Source organism: Notothenia rossii (assembly GCF_949606895.1).
Source record: "Notothenia rossii genome assembly, chromosome: 8".
In the NCBI taxonomy this organism is placed as follows: Eukaryota; Metazoa; Chordata; class Actinopteri; order Perciformes; family Nototheniidae; genus Notothenia; species Notothenia rossii.
Genome location: NC_136906.1, coordinates 79,380,671 through 79,396,215, shown reverse-complemented (window position 1 = coordinate 79,396,215; position 15,545 = coordinate 79,380,671). Strand labels below are relative to the sequence as shown.

The window sequence follows — 15,545 nt, the reverse complement described above, 5'->3', positions numbered from 1 at the left end:
CTGTGAGGGAGGACGTGCCAGACATGTCTTCAGTGTTTCCCATACATTGATTTATTTTTTTATGTAAATGTTGTGAATGGATAATGGATGGTGAGGTGGGCTGAGAATCGGAAGGTTGCGAGTTCAAATCCCGTCTGGAACACCACCACTAGTGTGCCCTTGAGTAAGGCACTCAGCCCTCAGTTACTCCAGGGAGAATGTCCCTGTTGGTCATTGTAAGTCTCTTTGGAATAAGGCGTCTGCTAAATGCCTAAATTGTAAATTATATTTCTGGGACCCCACAGATCCTCCACTCCGGTGTGTCTCACTCATTAAAAACGCCACACAGAGCAACAAGAACGTTGTCTGCTCCAGTAGCCATGAACTCGCATGTATTTTGTTATTTGAGGGGGGGGTGGATGCGTGTGCCACCTGAATAGGTTAAGGGGCTTTTGGCTTTTCTTGCTGTGGTGGGGGGGGGGGGGGGGGGGCGTGCCTAGCCCCCACCAATAGAATCAAATTCTGTGGGAAACACTGTCTTTTATATGGCAGGACAGGGGGTGATTAGACAGGGAAGCGGTATCGTCTTTGGACCACAATCTTTTTGATATATTTCATTACACAGAGAACTACTATTGTTGCTTTGAATCGCAGAAACGTATGTTGACGTGTGAGGAAACGCATCGTGTATTGACAAATTCTTACCTTCTTAAAACAACACTCAGAAGAAGAATTAGACCTTTTTTAAAACAAGTACCCAAAGTATTTTATGTACAGTAATTAAATACAAGAAACATACTCAAACCTAAGACGCTCAACATTCTTTGTATTTTTTACTTTTGGAACGATCGTTAAAGGTCCCCTATCATACTGTTCTTCATCAATATATCACAGGTCTACGATATATACAGAGCCTGTCTCTGATTGGCTGGAACACCAAACAGATCATTGCAGCATTACCCATAATCCCCTCTGTTTCAGCCCTGTTTCCAAAGTGCTGATTCTCTGTCTGTTACTTCAGATGAAAATAAGGAGCCCCTCCCCACGCCCCTCTGAGAGACATTTGGTTACAAAGAACTCATTGGTGCTCTAGGAGGAGATTCAGGTGGGGTTGGGGGGGGGTTACCTTGGTTGCTGATTGGCTAATGGTTACACAAGACAAAACATCGTTATGACATCATAAAGTGGCCAAAATCTGATCAGCTCATTTTCAGACAGGTTTTTATAGAAATGGATCAAAAAGAGGGGACACATGTTGATGTAGAAGAGACATGAAGAAGAGGGGACACATGTTGATGTAGAAGAGACATGAAGAAGAGGGGACACATGTTGATGTAGAAGAGACATGAAGAAGAGGGGACACATGTTGATGTAGAAGAGACATGAAGAAGAGGGGACACATGTTGATGTAGAAGAGACATGAAGAAGAGGGGACACATGTTGATGTAGAAGAGACATGAAGAAGAGGGGACACATGTTGATGTAGAAGAGACATGAAGAAGAGGGGACACATGTTGATGTAGAAGAGACATGGAGAAGAGGGGACACATGTTGATGTAGAAGAGACATGGAGAAGAGGGGACACATGTTGATGTAGAAGAGACATGAAGAAGAGGGGACACATGTTGATGTAGAAGAGACATGGAGAAGAGGGGACACATGTTGATGTAGAAGAGACATGAAGAAGAGGGGACAAATGTTGATGTAGAAGAGACATGAAGAAGAGGGGACACATGTTGATGTAGAAGAGACATGAAGAAGAGGGGACACATGTTGATGTAGAAGAGACATGAAGAAGAGGGGACACATGTTGATGTAGAAGAGACATGAAGAAGAGGGGACACATGTTGATGTAGAAGAGACATGAAGAAGAGGGGACACATGTTGATGTAGAAGAGACATGGAGAAGAGGGGACACATGTTGATGTAGAAGAGACATGAAGAAGAGGGGACACATGTTGATGTAGAAGAGACATGGAGAAGAGGGGACACATGTTGATGTAGAAGAGACATGAAGAAGAGGGGACACATGTTGATGTAGAAGAGACATGAAGAAGAGGGGACACATGTTGATGTAGAAGAGACATGGAGAAGAGGGGACACATGTTGATGTAGAAGAGACACGAAGAAGAGGGGACACATGTTGATGTAGAAGAGACACGAAGAAGAGGGGACACATGTTGATGTAGAAGAGACATGAAGAAGAGGGGACACATGTTGATGTAGAAGAGACATGGAAAAGAGAGGACACATGTTGATGTAGAAGAGACATGAAGAAGAGGGGACACATGTTGATGTAGAAGAGACACGAGGAAGAGGGGACACATGTTGATATAGAAGAGACACGAAGAAGAGGGGACACATGTTGATGTAGAAGAGACATGAAGAAGAGGGGACACATGTTGATGTAGAAGAGACATGAAGAAGAGGGGACACATGTTGATGTAGAAGAGACATGAAGAAGAGGGGACACATGTTGATGTAGAAGAGACATGGAAAAGAGAGGGACACATGTTGATGAAGAAGAGACATGAGGAAGAGGGGACACATGTTGATGTAGAAGAGACATGAGGAAGAGGGGACACATGTTGATGAAGAAGAGACATGAAGAAGAGGGGACACATGTTGATGAAGAAGAGACATGAAGAAGAGGGGACACATGTTGATGAAGAAGAGACATGAAGAAGAGGGGACACATGTTGATGTAGAAGAGACATGGAGAAGAGGGGACACATGTTGATGAAGAAGAGACATGAAGAAGAGGGGACACATGTTGATGTAGAAGAGACATGAGGAAGAGGGGACACATGTTGATGAAGAAGAGGGGACACATGTTGATGAAGAAGAGACATGAAGAAGAGGGGACACATGTTGATGTAGAAGAGACATGGAGAAGAGGGGACACATGTTGATGAAGAAGAGACATGAAGAAGAGGGGACACATGTTGATGTAGAAGAGACATGAGGAAGAGGGGACACATGTTGATGAAGAAGAGGGGACACATGTTGATGAAGAAGAGACATGAGGAAGAGGGGACACATGTTGATATAGAAGAGACATGAAGAAGAGGGGACACATGTTGATGTAGAAGAGACATGAGGAAGAGGGGACACATGTTGATGAAGAAGAGGGGACACATGTTGATGAAGAAGAGACATGAAGAAGAGGGGACACATGTTGATGTAGAAGAGACATGGAGAAGAGGGGGCACATGTTGATGTAGAAGAGACATGGAGAAGAGGGGACACATGTTGATGAAGAAGAGGGGACACATGTTGATGAAGAAGAGACATGAAAAAGAGGGGACACATGTTGATGTAGAAGAGACATGAAGAAGAGGGGACACATGTTGATGTAGAAGAGACATGGAGAAGAGGGGACACATGGTGGTGTAGAAGAGACATGAAGAAGAGGGGACACATGTTGATGTAGAAGAGACATGAGGAAGAGGGGACACATGTTGATATAGAAGAGACATGAAGAAGAGGGGACACATGTTGATGTAGAAGAGACATGAGGAAGAGGGGACACATGTTGATGAAGAAGAGGGGACACATGTTGATGAAGAAGAGACATGAAGAAGAGGGGACACATGTTGATGTAGAAGAGACATGGAGAAGAGGGGGCACATGTTGATGTAGAAGAGACATGAGGAAGAGGGGACACATGTTGATGAAGAAGAGGGGACACATGTTGATGGAGAAGAGGGGACACATGTTGATGTAGAAGAGACATGGAGAAGAGGGGGCACATGTTGATGTAGAAGAGACATGAGGAAGAGGGGACACATGTTGATGAAGAAGAGGGGACACATGTTGATGAAGAAGAGACATGAAAAAGAGGGGACACATGTTGATGTAGAAGAGACATGGAGAAGAGGGGACACATGGTGGTGTAGAAGAGACATGAAGAAGAGGGGACACATGTTGATATAGAAGAGACATGAAGAAGAGGGGACACATGTTGATGTAGAAGAGACATGGAGAAGAGGGGACACATGTTGATGTAGAAGAGACATGAAGAAGAGGGGACACATGTTGATGTAGAAGAGACATGAAGAAGAGGGGACACATGTTGATGTAGAAGAGACATGGAGAAGAGGGGACACATGTTGATGTAGAAGAGACATGAAGAAGAGGGGACACATGTTGATGTAGAAGAGACATGGAGAAGAGGGGACACATGTTGATGTAGAAGAGACATGAAGAAGAGGGGACACATGTTGATGTAGAAGAGACATGAAGAAGAGGGGACACATGTTGATGTAGTAGAGACATGAAGAAGAGGGGACGCATGTTGATGTAGAGGAGACATGAAGAAGAGGGGACACATGTTGATGTAGAAGAGACATAGAGAAGAGGGGACACATATTGATGTAGAAGAGACATGAAGAAGAGGGGACACATGTTGATGTAGAAGAGACATGAAGAAGAGGGGACACATGTTGATGTAGTAGAGACATAGAGAAGAGGGGACACATATTGATGTAGAAGAGACATGAAGAAGAGGGGACACATGTTGATGTAGAGGAGACATGAAGAAGAGGGGACACATGTTGATGTAGAAGAGACATAGAGAAGAGGGGACACATGTTGATGTAGAAGAGACATGAAGAAGAGGGGACACATGTTGATGTAGAAGAGACATGAAGAAGAGGGGACACATGTTGATGTAGAAGAGACATGAAGAAGAGGGGACGCATGTTGATGTAGAGGAGACATGAAGAAGAGGGGACACATGTTGATGTAGAAGAGACATGAAGAAGAGGGGACACATGTTGATGTTGAAGAGACATGAAGAAGAGGGGACACATGTTGATGTAGAAGAGACATGAAGAAGAGGGGACACATGTTGATGTAGTAGAGACATGAAGAAGAGGGGACGCATGTTGATGTAGAGGAGACATGAAGAAGAGGGGACACATGTTGATGTAGAAGAGACATGAAGAAGAGGGGACACATGTTGATGTAGAAGAGACATGAAGAAGAGGGGACACATGTTGATGTAGTAGAGACATGAAGAAGAGGGGACGCATGTTGATGTAGAGGAGACATGAAGAAGAGGGGACACATGTTGATGTAGAAGAGACATGGAGAAGAGGGGACACATGTTGATGTAGAAGAGACATGAAGAAGAGGGGACACATGTTGATGTAGAAGAGACATGAAGAAGAGGGGACACATGTTGATGTAGTAGAGACATGAAGAAGAGGGGACGCATGTTGATGTAGAGGAGACATGAAGAAGAGGGGACACATGTTGATGTAGAAGAGACATGAAGAAGAGGGGACACATGTTGATGTTGAAGAGACATGAAGAAGAGGGGACACATGTTGATGTAGAAGAGACATGAAGAAGAGGGGACACATGTTGATGTAGAAGAGACATGGAGAAGAGGGGACACATGTTGATGTAGAAGAGACATGAAGAAGAGGGGACACATGTTGATGTAGAAGAGACATGGAGAAGTGGATTTTGTATAACAGGTAACCTTTAACTAAACGTCTCTGTCTGCAGACGGCCCTGCTGACGGTGGTGAGCCGGGACTCGTTTGCTGCCACAGAGAAGGAGATCTTCCTGGCGTTGAGTCGTTGGTGCCGGCAGCACGAGGAGGGCGTGGACACCCAGGAAGTGATGGCGGCGGTGCGGCTGCCGCTCATGACTCTGACCGAGATGCTGAACACGGTGCGACCGTCGGGTCTGTTGACCCCCGACGACCTGCTGGACGCCATCAAGACCCGGTCAGAGAGCCGCAACATGGACCTGAACTACCGCGGCATGCTCAGTGAGTGCTCCTCCTCAAATCAAGCGCTTCATATAGTTTATTCCTGTTTTTCTCCATATATATGTATAGGGTACTCGTATGTAGCTCATAGAGCATGCGCAGTTGAGTTGAGTGCATTTTATAAGCTCTTAGGACCTAATGATTCTAATAAAGGCTATAAAATAGTTCATACTCTGTAGTTTATTTAGCTTATAAAAAATTATCCGCAGATTCTCTTTCCCAATGTTAGTCAATGGGAAGAAGTATTTTTGACACAGGAGTTGTAGTACCGCCTTTTGGCCACTATGAAAACTTGCTTCAATGGCCGCCGCACTTCCTGGGGGCTTATTACTTCCTCCATTAATAATGTATTCTTCTTCACACAGACAGACAACACAGACTATAACACCCCTTGTTGTTGAATACCAACTATGTGCAATATATATATATATATATGCCGTTAATTCCTGTGCAATATATACCTGGCTGTATTTTGTAAATTGTGTAATTACCTAATCTGTAATAATCTTTAATATTTGTTTTATGCATGCTTCTTAGTTAGCATTAAACTGTCTTTGGCTCTGTGGGAAGAATAAAGGTATTCTGATTCTGTAGTACCGCCGTTTGGCCACTATGAAAACTTGCTTCAACGTTTACCTCACTTCCTGAGGGCTGATTACTTCCTCCATTATTCATTTCTTCTTTCTTCTCTTGGTTTTCAGTCCCCGAGGAGAACATAGCCACCATGAAGTACGGCGCTCAGGTGGTGAAAGGCGAGCTGAAGTCCGCCCTGCTGGACGGAGACACCCAGAACTACGACCTGGACCACGGCTTCTCCAGACACCCCATCGAGGACGACTGCCGCGCCGGGATCCAGGTCAAACTGGGCCAGTCGTCCATCGTCAACCACATGCGCCTGCTGCTGTGGGACCGAGACAGCCGGTGAGACACGCTCGTTGCTTATTTAATTAGCTCTTTTTACTGCACTGTTAGTGTTGGGAAAATACTGAATGTCCTCTTCAAACATGAGAGAGACATATGACAAGCATGATCATTGCCATTTCTACACTGTAGCTTTGTGCACATGACAATAAAACTGTTGAATCTTGAATCTAAAAGGAAGTGAAAGACAAACAGGAAATGTATTTTTAGACACATTTGTATTATATTTGTTCAGGCTTCTTCTAATAAGCATGCACTCACTAGTTTAATTTTTTGATTTGATGAATTTTGAACGTGTAAAACAATAATACAAAAAAATAATAATGAAACGAAACAAGAGAATTATGATACTGTACAATCTTAAGCATTGTCAAATTGATAAACAAAACTATTATAGAGAGGCGAAGTCCCTCCCCTTCCGGTGACCTCCATGGGACCTTATTTTGGAAAAATTATGTATTGAAGTCAATGGGGAGAGGAAACGTCTTAAACAATCATTTCCATGTCAAAAAAGTCACAGTTTGTCGTAAAACTGTTGAAATACAAGAAAGACTACAAATCCCAGAGTCCCGGTCCCGCATGCTGGCTCTTAGGAACCGACTAACTCCCCTTGTGTGTACGTACAGCTCTCAACATGCCCAGACTTGGAGTGATTTTCACCTCCTTTAATACTTTTCACCTCATTCAGAAAGAAAGAAGTGAAATGTGCCAACGTGACGGCCGTCTGGGTGTGGTGCGAGATGGGAGATGTAGTTCATTGAGCGGTTTCACACAAAAAAAGTGTTATGTCACAGTTTTACGACAGATTTTTATTTGTTTAACTTGCAAAATTATCTTTTAAATTGACAAACATCATATGTGTAATTCATGGCACGATTCAAACGGAATCAAAAGATAATCTTTCTCTCTCCATTGACTTCAATACATACTTTTTCAGAAATAAGGTCCCATGGAGGTCCCCCGGAAAGGGAGGGCCTTCGCCTCTCTATTGACTTATAAATTATATATAAACAAATGATCTAATTACACATCCGAAAAGGGGAGGGAAGACACTTATTTAATCTCACCCCTTCTGCCGAAAAACTAATTTATAAAAAAAATAATCTTCTTCAATGATTTGTAAAAGTAGTTGAGTGAGTGTTGGCATTGGCAGAGTGGTAAGGGGGGGTTATCATTAGTGTGTGTGTGTGTGTGTGTGTGTGTGTGTGTGTGTGTGTGTGTGTGTGTGTGTGTGTGTGTGTGTGTGTGTGTGTGTGTGTGTGTGTGTGTGTGTGTGTGTGTGTGTGTGTGTGTGTGTGTGTGTGTGTGTGTGTGTGTGTGTGTGTGTGTGTGTGTGTGTGTGTGTGTGTGTGTGTGATTTTAAATATTATCCCTGATTATTTTAGGTCTTACTCCTACTACATCGAGGTGTCTATGGATGAGCTGGACTGGGTTCGTGTTGTTGATCATTCAAAGTTCCTCTGTCGCTCCTGGCAGAATCTGTTCTTCACACCACGAGTTTGCAGGTAAAACATTTGCCTTCTAGTGAAGTTATTATCCCTTTACCCAAGCTATAGCATTTCGTACATGTTCTACCTGCCTTTTCACAATAAACCACGGTTCACACGTAAGAAATGAAACCTAATTTGCCATCTTTCAAGCCAGGCAATGTGTGAGCATGAGTTAAAACTAATCACTGTCATCCAAACATGAGGTGTGTGCCCTTTCCCCTAATTGCCAATCAGTTGGTCATGGCAAATACAGTGAGTAGTTTTTAGTTTTGAGCAGCTTGACTGTACTTGATTTACATTGTATTCCCAGTGTTTACAAACCACATTATAATTGCTTCAGAGAGGACATAAGACCACATCTGAAAGCAAGTCAGTACCTTGTTTCGGTGCCTTTAGAATTCAAACTTGTTTCCACCTTGTTAGACAAATCAAGGTGAATCGGAGACATTCCAGATGTTAGATAAGGTGTTGTGGGCATGTGTGGTTCCAGATAAGAGTGTGTCAACCTCCCAACAAATCAGAAGATAGCTCAAGTTGTTTCCTTTGAGATTGAATCTTGCACTGAATAATGCAAAAAATGGTGCTGCACCATCACCACCCTAACACAAGCAACCAACCGTAGCGTTAAGGCAAATTCTAACACAATAGATATACCGCTAGGCGCCGGGTTTATTCGGCACTACTAGGTTAAACTAATGCAGTCTTATCAAATAGTGTTGCTATATCACATCCTGCCTTCTTTGTGTCTCAGGTACGTTCGCATTGTGGGAACTCACAACACGGTCAACAAGGTCTTCCACCTCGTGGCTTTTGAGTGCATGTTCACCAACCGCTCATTTACCCTGGATAGCGGGCTTCTGGGTAAGTTTCAGACACAGAAACAACACATTTAGTCCTTGCTACGTTTCAGAAATCCATTATGTCTTGTACAACAGTGGGAAGGTGTTACATTGTTACAGCATGGGGGACAATGCAGATACAAGTCACATTTGAAATGAGTTGATGATGTAATAATGTGAAGTGGCAAAGCACATATGAAACTAAATTAAAGGAGAACACATACATAGAAAAAAAATAATTAGGGATGCTCCGATCGTTATCGGACGATATTCACTCTCTGCCGATCGATCGGTGATCTCTATAAAGGCCGATCAGGAGAGCCGATCACATGACGTAAAATACATTACACTTTTCTCTGGGCCAAAACAAGCTCGCCAAGATGGCTTCACCGGTCTGGCAGTATTCTAAGGTGTCCGAAAATGAAACAAAGATAGCGGTATGCAACGTGTGTGAAGCAGAAACCCTGCAGCTCCACCCGCTGTGACGGACTGGAGAGCGGAGCAACACACTTACGGCCCGTCCACACGGCGGCGTGCGTTAAAGCTTCAACGCTTCTGCCCATTCACTTTGAATGGGGTGACGTCACGTTTCGCCGAACTGCATTGTGGGAGCGAAGCGTAGATTTGCTCGCGAAGAAAGTAGAGCACTGTTCAACTTTTGAAGCTTCGGCGGAAGCGTCAGCCAATCGAATCATATGCCAGTCCAAGCTCTAGCCAATCACACCGCGTGCTTGTGTGTCCGGGGCGGGAGATTCATGTGATTGGTTGTTGGTCGAGTTTCAGCCCCCCCCCCCGCCGGCAAGCGACAACGCACGCTGCTGTGTGGATGAGCCGTAAGAGTTAGACCTAACACACTTAGCTATTTGATCTACCTCTGGAACAACTAAACTAGTTATACATATGTTTATTCTTCACTGTCGGGTCACTCATTACTGGATCAGTGAGCTGCATGAGACGATACTGACCGGCTGTCAGGAGAGAGAGAGAAGCAACATTTTAAAGTAAACTTATATAAGTAGTAGGTACAAAACACTCGCTGCTATATAACATGTACAATATTATTATTATTAATAATGTTCTATGATAACGTGCAATTACGTATTTGCCACTACGTTCTTTTGCACGACTAAATACTGTTGATATTTACATTCATGATGTGACCGTCTGTTTCCTGTAGTTATTTCATTGCTCTTTTTACTGCACTGTTAGTGTACCGTTTTATTATTACGCAGCTGTGTTTATTGTATGTTTGTAACTCTGGCACAACAATTTCCTTCTGGATAAATAGTCTTATCTTACCTTAGGTAACCAAAGTCTTTTTCCAATAAGTGCACTTTACTTTATCTTCAATTCATTTAAACTAACATCTCAAATGACAGTAAAACTAATGTTGGCAAGACTGGTTTCCCCCAAATCAATGTTACGACCTCCTGTCTGCAGTGCCGAGTGAGAACGTGGCGACCATCGCATCGTGTGCCAGCGTCATCGAGGGAGTGAGCCGCAGCAGAAATGCCTTGCTCAACGGCGACACGCACAACTACGACTGGGACTCGGGCTACACCTGCCACCAGCTGGGCTCCGGAGCCATCGTCATCCAACTCGCTCAGCCATACAGCATCGGATCACTCAGGTACATCCATCACAATCAACATCAAATACTATATTCAAAGTGCAGAGCTGTGCAGATTCACAAAGAGGAAGTGTGTAGTGCAGAGAGTGATAGGTGGGTAGGTGGGTAGGTAGGTAGGTAGGTAGGTAGGTAGGTAGGTAGGTAGGTAGGTAGGTAGGTAGGTAGGTAGGTAGGTAGGTAGGTAGGTAGGTGGGTGGGTGGGTGGGTGGGTGGTTGGGTAGGTAGGTAGGTAGATGGATATATAGGTAGGTAGGTGGGTATATAGGTAGGTGGGTAGGTAGGTAGCTAGATGGGTAGGTAGGTAGCTAGATGGATAGGTAGGTAGGTGGGTAGGTAGGTGGGTAGGTAGGTAGGTGGATGGATAGGTAGGTAGGTAGGTAGGTAGCTAGATGGATAGGTAGGTAGGTAGATGGGTAGGTAGATGGATGGATAGGTGGGTAGGTAGGTAGGTAGGTAGGTAGGTAGGTAGGTAGGTAGGTAGGTAGGTAGGTAGGTAGGTAGGTAGCTAGATGGATAGGTAGGTAGGTAGGTGGGTGGGTAGATGGGTAGGTAGATGGATGGATAGGTAGGTAGGTAGATGGATAGGTAGCTAGATAGGTGGGTATGTATGTAGGTAGGTAGGTAGGTAGGTAGGTAGGTAGGTAGGTAGATAGATAGATAGATAGGTGGGTAGGTAGGTAGGTAGGTAGGTAGGTAGGTGGGTGGGTAGGTAGGTAGGTAGGTGGATGGGTAGGTAGGTAGGTGGATAGATGGATAGATGGGTAGGTAGATGGATGGATGGGTGGGTAGGTAGGTGGGTAGGTAGATGGGTAGGTGGGTAGGTAGGTAGGTGGGTAGGTGGATAGATGGATAGATGGGTGGGTAGGTAGGTGGGTAGGTGGGTAGGTGGATAGATGGATAGATGGGTAGGTAGGTAGGTAGGTGGGTAGGTAGGTGGGTAGGTAGGTAGGTGGGTAGGTGGGTAGGTAGATGGATAGCACAGTCATAAGACGTTTACTTTGAAACAGATTAGTAGTGTTCATTGTTCCTTCACTTCCTGTCCAGGCTGCTGCTGTGGGACTGTGATGAGCGCTCCTACAGTTATTACATCGAGGTCTCCGCCACCCAGCAGCAGTGGACCAAGGTGGTGGACCGGACCAGGGCGGCATGTCGGTGAGGCTCCTCTACTGTCTTTACCCCAGTGTGACTTTCTCCTGTTACCTATACTCAATTTAAAACATATGCTAACTGATATACAATCACAAGGTTTCATATGTTGTTGTTTATTTACCGCCCTCTCTCTCAGGTCATGGCAGACGTTGAAGTTTGATAAGCAGCCGGCTTCCTTCATCCGTATTGTCGGGACTCACAACACTGCTAACGAGGTGAAACACAGTTAATCAACAGGCTTCTCTTTGTGTCTACTAATGGGAAACTAAGAGGGTGTTCATACCTAGTGGTTCCTCCTGAATCCAACCAGTGCAAAGATGGTACACTGTGTACGATACGATAATACTTTAATGATCAGATCAAGTCTGAAATGCTCCTTGCATCACAGCAGCTCCATGTGTAACTTCAACAGACAAATATCAAGACACGTTACATGAGAAACAAACATTTAACATAACAGCAGGATCACTGAGGGAAACATGCTCAAAGACCCAGTACAGTTTATAACTGTTTGCATTCAGAAAGGCAAAACTCGAGCGGTGCCCCCCTTACCTTGAAAACCCCTAGAGATACAAGTTTAATCAAAGGAGCACGATTCCATGTTAAAAAACAAATAAATAAAAGTAAAGACATATAAGTAAATAAATGGATGAATAAGTGAGAGAATAACAATAAAAAGTGAAGCAAATATTAAAAGGTGGTGTAAATAAATAACATTAAGTCGTATTCGTTTGGGAGTGTTAGGAGGTTGTTGAAATGATCTATCACGCTCTGACGCTTAAACGGTCTATAGATCCCCTGATGGTACGTTGTATAAAGAATACCAGCTCTTTAAGCCAAATAGAGGGCGATGGGGGCGTCATATTCATAATATTTGCACTATATATATATACACTCAGAACTTACCCTGCAAGGCTATCTGCAATATAAATGTATTTACAGGGGGTCCGCGGGGTCTTAAAAAGTATTAAAAGTTGTTAAATCAATTTAGCGAAAAATTAAAAAGTATTAAACGGAATTTTCCAAGGTGTTACATTTTGTAGCTTATTTTCAATTATATAAATTGTCCAAAGAGGTTGTATTCTACAGTCTGCCTGAATGTAATCATTGCGTAGGTGTGTAGTGTGATTCTGTGTGGTTTATTTATGGCATCCCGTTGGATTTGACGTCATCTGAACAGGACATCGCACGCTCACTGCTTGATAGCACGCAAAGGTCCGTTTACGCCGGTTGCTAAGCAACATCGTTATGGGGAAATGCAAGTCTGCGTCCAAATGGTTGGAAGATAAGGAGGAAGGACAATCAATACTGTATATAGTCAATGTGAGGTAAAGTGTGTCGCCAAGGTAACTGGTTAGAACTCCAAGTGGCCATGAGGTCTTAAAATGTATGGAAAGGGTCTTAAAAAAGGTCTTCAAAGGTTTACCCTGATATATTTAACCTTTTATGTATCTGTACTCGTACTATTACTACATGTTTATTCCTATTGTATTTGTATTGTTATTATCCCATGTGTACTATCTGTGTTTCTGTCTTATTCGGTTGCTGCTACAACACCTGGATTTCCCAACAGGGATCAGTAAAGGCCCATCTTGTTTTATCTTATCTCATTTTGCAATCTAATACAATTCTGCTACAAGCTAATAACGATGAGAAGACTTGACACTTCTCCCCAGACTCACACAGCTCTTTCTCTCCTCAGGTGTTCCACTGCGTTCACTTTGAGTCTCCGGCCCAGTTGGACACAGACGTGAATGAAGGCAGCCCGGGTTTGGACGCCTCGGATCCTGACTCCGCCTCTCCGCAGACGCGACCCCAGCGACCTTCCCGCACACACAGCCTGCAGCCCTCCCAGCCCTCCCAGTCCTCCCACCACTCCCAGTCCTCCCAGCCCTCCCACCCCTCTTCCTCCTCCTCATCTTCTTCCCAGTCCCACCATTAAAACCTGGGCCTATCGTCGGGAAAGTGTTGAGAGGGCGGGAGAAAAACGCTCACCTCAGAATGCCATTTTTGCACAGCCTTCATTACCCAGAATGCACTGCTACAGCGCTGCTAAAGGCGACCGTCTCATTGTCATTACCCGTGATCCTTCTGTCATTAGTGCAACATTAGAGACTGGTGTATCTGTAGCAGCAGCAGCAGCAGCGTTTAGGGCTCCAGTCTTCCCACTTCTGAAACAGAAGGTTAGGCGTTACATCTTTGCTCCAACATTTTGGTGAAGGTACTCTGTAGCTGCAAATTCTTTCCTTGAAAAAAGTGAGATCTCGTACTTCTCCAAAGACCAGGCTCACACGGAAACGCGGTCGTTCTGCTCCACCAAAGTGCGTCAGAACCGTATTGGAAGGGAAGCGTCGCTATCTTGAATTTTACGAGCAAATATTCCCCAAAAGAGATGGATTTTTTTTCCATAAAAAAGCTATTTTTTTATGAAAACTGTCTAAAAAGCGACTACTCACTTTTCATACCATCGAGCTAACAGAGTAGCAGTCGAGTATTTTTCAAAGTTTGGAATTAAATTGTTCGAATGTTTGCCAAAGCTTTGGAGCTAATGCACTCTGTGGCATTTGTATGCAATTTGCACTTAATCCAATTATGCATTTGCATAGTAAGTAATCACTGTTAAGTATTTGCTGAAAGGCCTTCACACCCGGACACAAAGTCTCTGGTCCTGATCTGGTGTGACTCTTTTGATAATTCAAATTCATACGTCAAGAAAAAAACCTCACTTGAACTAGATTGAGTTCAGCGTTCTGGATTTCGTATTTTAAACACTTGGAATAGCTTAGCACAAAAGAGTAGGACATTAATTAGGCTGCGAAGATTGGGTTTGAGTGGTTCGGACCAAATTGTGTATGCACTAGTGCTGCTAGGAAAAAAGGTTTCTACTCAGTAGATCCACGAGCAGCTGCTACCGGCACTTTATTTGACTCGAGTACTCAGAAATAAAGGTTGCAGCTTGGCTCCTCCCACTGAAGTGCAGTACTGGAGTGCTGGATTTCTGTTTGTATGTTGATTTCATTTAAACACTCTTGCTGTCTTTTGTGTGTGTTTTTTTTTTTTCTTGAGTTTTGTTTTTAAATTAAGCTATCAGTGCTGTGGTTTGTTTGTTGTGTGTCCTGATGTTGCACTTCTGAGTTGTTCGTCTTGCAGAACTCCTTTTTTATTGGATGTGAATAACCTGTCCCCTCCGATGTTTCTATACGCCTTCTTAAATCATCGCCATCTACATTTTAGAAGAGCACCCGTAGTTTGATAAAGTCTTCCTTAATAACAGACCCGAGAACTGAAAAAGGGTTTGTTCAGGTTAATGTAGAAAGACACACTCCCCCCCCCCCCCCCCCCATCTACCTTTATGTTTGTGTATAGTTTGACTTAATATATATATTAGTTTTGACTATTGACGTGTGATTGCATTTCACTGCCTCTTGTTCAATACATTGCCTGTCAAAAATGTGATTATGGAAACGACTGACATTGTTCATTGCTGACACCCGTCTGCTTTTTCCTGCTGTTAAACTCAGCGGAGCTCTTTGATACAAGCAATACATTGATGTGTATCTTCTGTTACAGACCAACGGTGATCAGTCGACACGTGTTCATCGTGCTATAGGCACTGATGCCCCGGCAGCTCTCTAGAACATGTTTGATGTGTAATGCTGGCTAAGGAGCTGTTTTACTGTCATGAAACATTTAAAAAAAAAAACATCTAATTTTGAAGATCTATTGTCTTGTTTCTGTTTCTCAATGAATGA

At 43.7% G+C, this 15,545-nt stretch overlaps 1 protein-coding gene across 1 annotated transcript; it reads left to right on the top strand.

Annotated features, from left to right (window-relative positions):
* The first annotated feature begins 5,474 nt into the window (after positions 1-5,474).
* Positions 5,475-15,512, top strand: btbd9 (BTB (POZ) domain containing 9). The gene is made up of 8 exons (XM_079644782.1): positions 5,475-5,764; positions 6,466-6,685; positions 8,071-8,190; positions 8,927-9,036; positions 10,455-10,644; positions 11,689-11,796; positions 11,930-12,008; positions 13,496-15,512. Exons 1-8 carry the CDS (start codon positions 5,614-5,616, stop codon positions 13,733-13,735), a joined length of 1,218 nt encoding a protein of 405 aa, XP_079500908.1. The 5' UTR covers positions 5,475-5,613; the 3' UTR covers positions 13,736-15,512.
* Positions 15,513-15,545: the final 33 nt, after the last annotated feature.

What these genes read in the sequence shown, in the direction of transcription:
- btbd9 (XM_079644782.1), top strand. Translation starts at nt 5,614, where the DNA reads ATGGCGGCGGTGCGGCTGCCGCTCATGACTCTGACCGAGATGCTGAAC. An exon ending in CTGTGGGACCGAGACAGCCG is followed by an intron (nt 6,686 to 8,070) that starts GTGAGACACGCT and finishes TGATTATTTTAG; the next exon opens with GTCTTACTCCTACTACATCG. An exon ending in CCTGGATAGCGGGCTTCTGG is followed by an intron (nt 9,037 to 10,454) that starts GTAAGTTTCAGA and finishes TCCTGTCTGCAG; the next exon opens with TGCCGAGTGAGAACGTGGCG.